Here is a 3,069-nt window from a genome sequence, read left to right as displayed (position 1 = left end):
TCCAAAGGCATCCCCAGCCCATCAGACTTCACCTCTAACACCCTTTGTGCTCCCGAAGATTCGGTGCCATGAATTTCTACCCCCCAGACACCAAGCAGACACAGAATTTGGGGATTTGCCGCGCTCCTATCAGCGTCAGCCTCAATAACTTTGGTTGAGAATTTTTGAATTCCGCCCCTGCAGAAAATAATCACTGAAATCCGGTAAAACAAACACCCAGCGATGTTCGGCTTTGATTCATCTGATGTAATTTGTTCGGCCAATTAGATGATGATTTCAGATTTGGTTGTGTAAACGACCCCCTTCCCTATGCCGCGTCTCTGTGCCTCATCCGTCTACAATTCCCGGGACGGCTGGCCCGCTTTTACATACATGGCTGCGGTGAAAAAGTAAATAGCGCTCCTCTCCAGATCCGTCGCCATTCTTCAAACATTTATATTTTGGGATAAATTCATTAATAGAAGAAAAAAAATCCGCCTTCCCGGGAATCTTCGACACAAAAGCTGATTATCATTTCTGATGTCATGGCGGATTTCTTGGAGAGAGATGACTATTAGCAGCAGAAGACGCTTTTAATTTGATCTTTTTTTCTCTCGTCCTTCTTAATTGATGGTGTATGTAAGTGATCAAAGTTGGCTGATTTGCATAGCGCTCTACATCAAACACTCCACCGTTCTCTGGGGTCCTCATGAAACACTTGCCACTGCAAAACAGCCACAGAAAAAGAAGCAAAGGGGGGGATAGAGCTCGGGGCTTGGCAGAGCCCCCAAATCCTGCAATTCGCCTGCCCTGTGTTTAACGCTGCCGGCGCCGGTTTGGTTTTGTGATCCGAGGATGATCCGGCTTCCTGGTTGTGCGGTGCCGTCTGCATGGTTGGTTTTTTTTTTATTGCCAGGCAGTGAGAGGGTTAAAGTCAAAAAAATATTTTTATTATTATTTTCAGATGGGGAGAGAAAGTTTTACGATTTCTCTTGGATTTTCTCCTATTTATGTGACGCCCATACAGATAATAGGGGGAGCGGTTGTCACCAGGACAGGAAGAGACACACACAGGAAGTGAAGCATCTGCCAGTTGGTGACACCATGAAAAATGAATGCCCCTACAAAGGTTCTAACCCTTTCGCTCTCTATCCAAAACTAAACATTGATTTGAGCAGAGTTGTATCGTAAAATCTTTATATTTCTATAAAATTTCTGAAAACTCTGCAGCTGTGCTAAGATAAATATTCTGCCAACTTACCCCCAGCATTAATATAGTATAACGTGCAGGTGGATTCAGCAGGGCTATGTAACACAATATTGTGTTGTGCAACCTCCCTCTCATGTTCCAGTGTGTGGGTGGAGCTGTGCTGACCATAACCCTTCATATATTCCATACAATGGCTCCTGATTGGTCTATAACGGTCATTAGTTCTGAGATATAACCCCCCCTCCAAGAAGATTAGAAGTTACATTTGTTGTCCTGGGATGTGTAACCGGTGTAAGTTGTGATCTTGTTGTGTTCCCTGTACATTTCCTCTATATTGATGAGATTTTATTTTATTTGCAGGACTCAGACAGCAATAAATTGCGCTCCCTCTATTCCTTCCGAACCACGTCTACCTCACCACACAAGCCTGACGAAGGAGCTCGCGATCGCAGCGATCTTATGACCAGTGTTAATTTCGGGACGCCAGAGAGACGCAAAGGCAGCCTGGCCGACGTGGTGGACACTCTGAAACAGAAGAAACTGGAGGAAATGACGAGGACGGAACAAGAGGGTGAGTGCGTCTGGTCACACCAATGTGTGGGATGCAAACTGGCAATGGCTGGGCAGACGCGCATTGCCATGGTGAGGCCCCATGGAAACACTAAGGTGACTGACATGTGTTACGTTGGCACGGAGAAACTTTTCGCCTTGTAGACGCAGCAGTTGGGTGCGTCGGTGCCACCGGAGATGGTTGTCAGCGATGTGATTGTGCGCTTGTGTTGTAGATCGGCACAGCCAGCTGTACAATACCAGAGACGGGTAACCCCTGACAGCCGCGGCTCAGATAACAGCAGCTGGAGCTGTATGTTGCGGCTGGCAAACGTCTTGGCACCGGGCTGACGCCTCACTCCATGAATAGCAGTTTGTTGTTTTCTTGTTTTTTTGTTGCAGAAGAAACAATTCAGCGTGGACGGTGACACGGAGCAGATGCTGCTGACAGCCAGGATTTGGGGTCACCATGTGAAGGGGTCACGTGCTGGTTAGACTCCTAATATATCTAATGTTAGGGGGGAACTCTGCTCCTATAGACATTATCCTGGTATTTACAGACAGAAATTTTACTGCTGGTGCCCAGAGAGATGCCAGAGTCTCTACTGCATTAATGGCAAAGAGATATCTGAAGAAATGACGCCCAGATCATCGTATTGTGTCCCCGATCCTGGCATTGTGTCCCCGATGCCGGCATTGTGACCCCGATCCTGGCATTGTGTCCCCGATGCCGGCATTGTGTCCCCGATGCTGGCATTGTGACCCCGATCCCGGCATTGTGTCCCTGGCATTTTGCCTCTATTTTATATACAGGTAAAGGTTGACGAGTTCAAGAATTGAGTTCTTCTGATTGCTCGGTGACAACCAGTGAGGGTTTTTGTGTTTACACTCTTGGTGACACGCTGGCATTCATTGGAGGTTTTTGTGTCACAGCAGACAGGGAATGTTGGGATTTATGGGATCAGCCAATCATAATGAAAGGGACATATGGGGGGGGGGGATACATGTTCATGGTCAGGGGAGGGGGTAATGGTAGTCAGTAGGGGAAGACTTGGGGGCATCAGAGGTTCAGTATGGCGAATATGACACCATGAGCGAATGAGGGATTCCCCAAGTCTCCTCTCTCTCTGCCAGTGATCAGTGTAAGCTTTCAGTGACAGGTCCACTTTAAATCCTGCATGGAATCAGCAGATATCTGCATGTGGTGGTCAGGTTGTATTGTAACAGATTGGTGATAATTTCTCCCGGTTGTTGGATTTTTTTTTCATCCAACAACTCACCAAGCCCCAGTCGGTTGTTCTATTGGGATATCAGTGAGTGGTTGTCATGCT

General features: G+C 47.1%; 1 protein-coding gene across 6 annotated transcripts in view; it reads left to right on the top strand.

Annotated features, from left to right (window-relative positions):
• The window catches only part of SOX6 (SRY-box transcription factor 6), a 202,306-nt gene that overhangs the window by 92,615 nt on the left and 106,622 nt on the right, over nt 1-3,069 (top strand). For all 6 annotated transcript variants that reach the window (XM_072422370.1, XM_072422365.1, XM_072422369.1 and 3 more), the window contains one exon: nt 1,550-1,760. In XM_072422370.1, coding sequence (XP_072278471.1) covers nt 1,550-1,760 — 211 coding nt within the window. The remainder of the gene's footprint in view (nt 1-1,549; nt 1,761-3,069) is intronic.

Source organism: Pyxicephalus adspersus, chromosome 9 (assembly GCF_032062135.1).
Source record: "Pyxicephalus adspersus chromosome 9, UCB_Pads_2.0, whole genome shotgun sequence".
NCBI lineage: Eukaryota > Metazoa > Chordata > Amphibia > Anura > Pyxicephalidae > Pyxicephalus > Pyxicephalus adspersus.
This window is presented reverse-complemented; position numbering and strand designations above follow the sequence as displayed.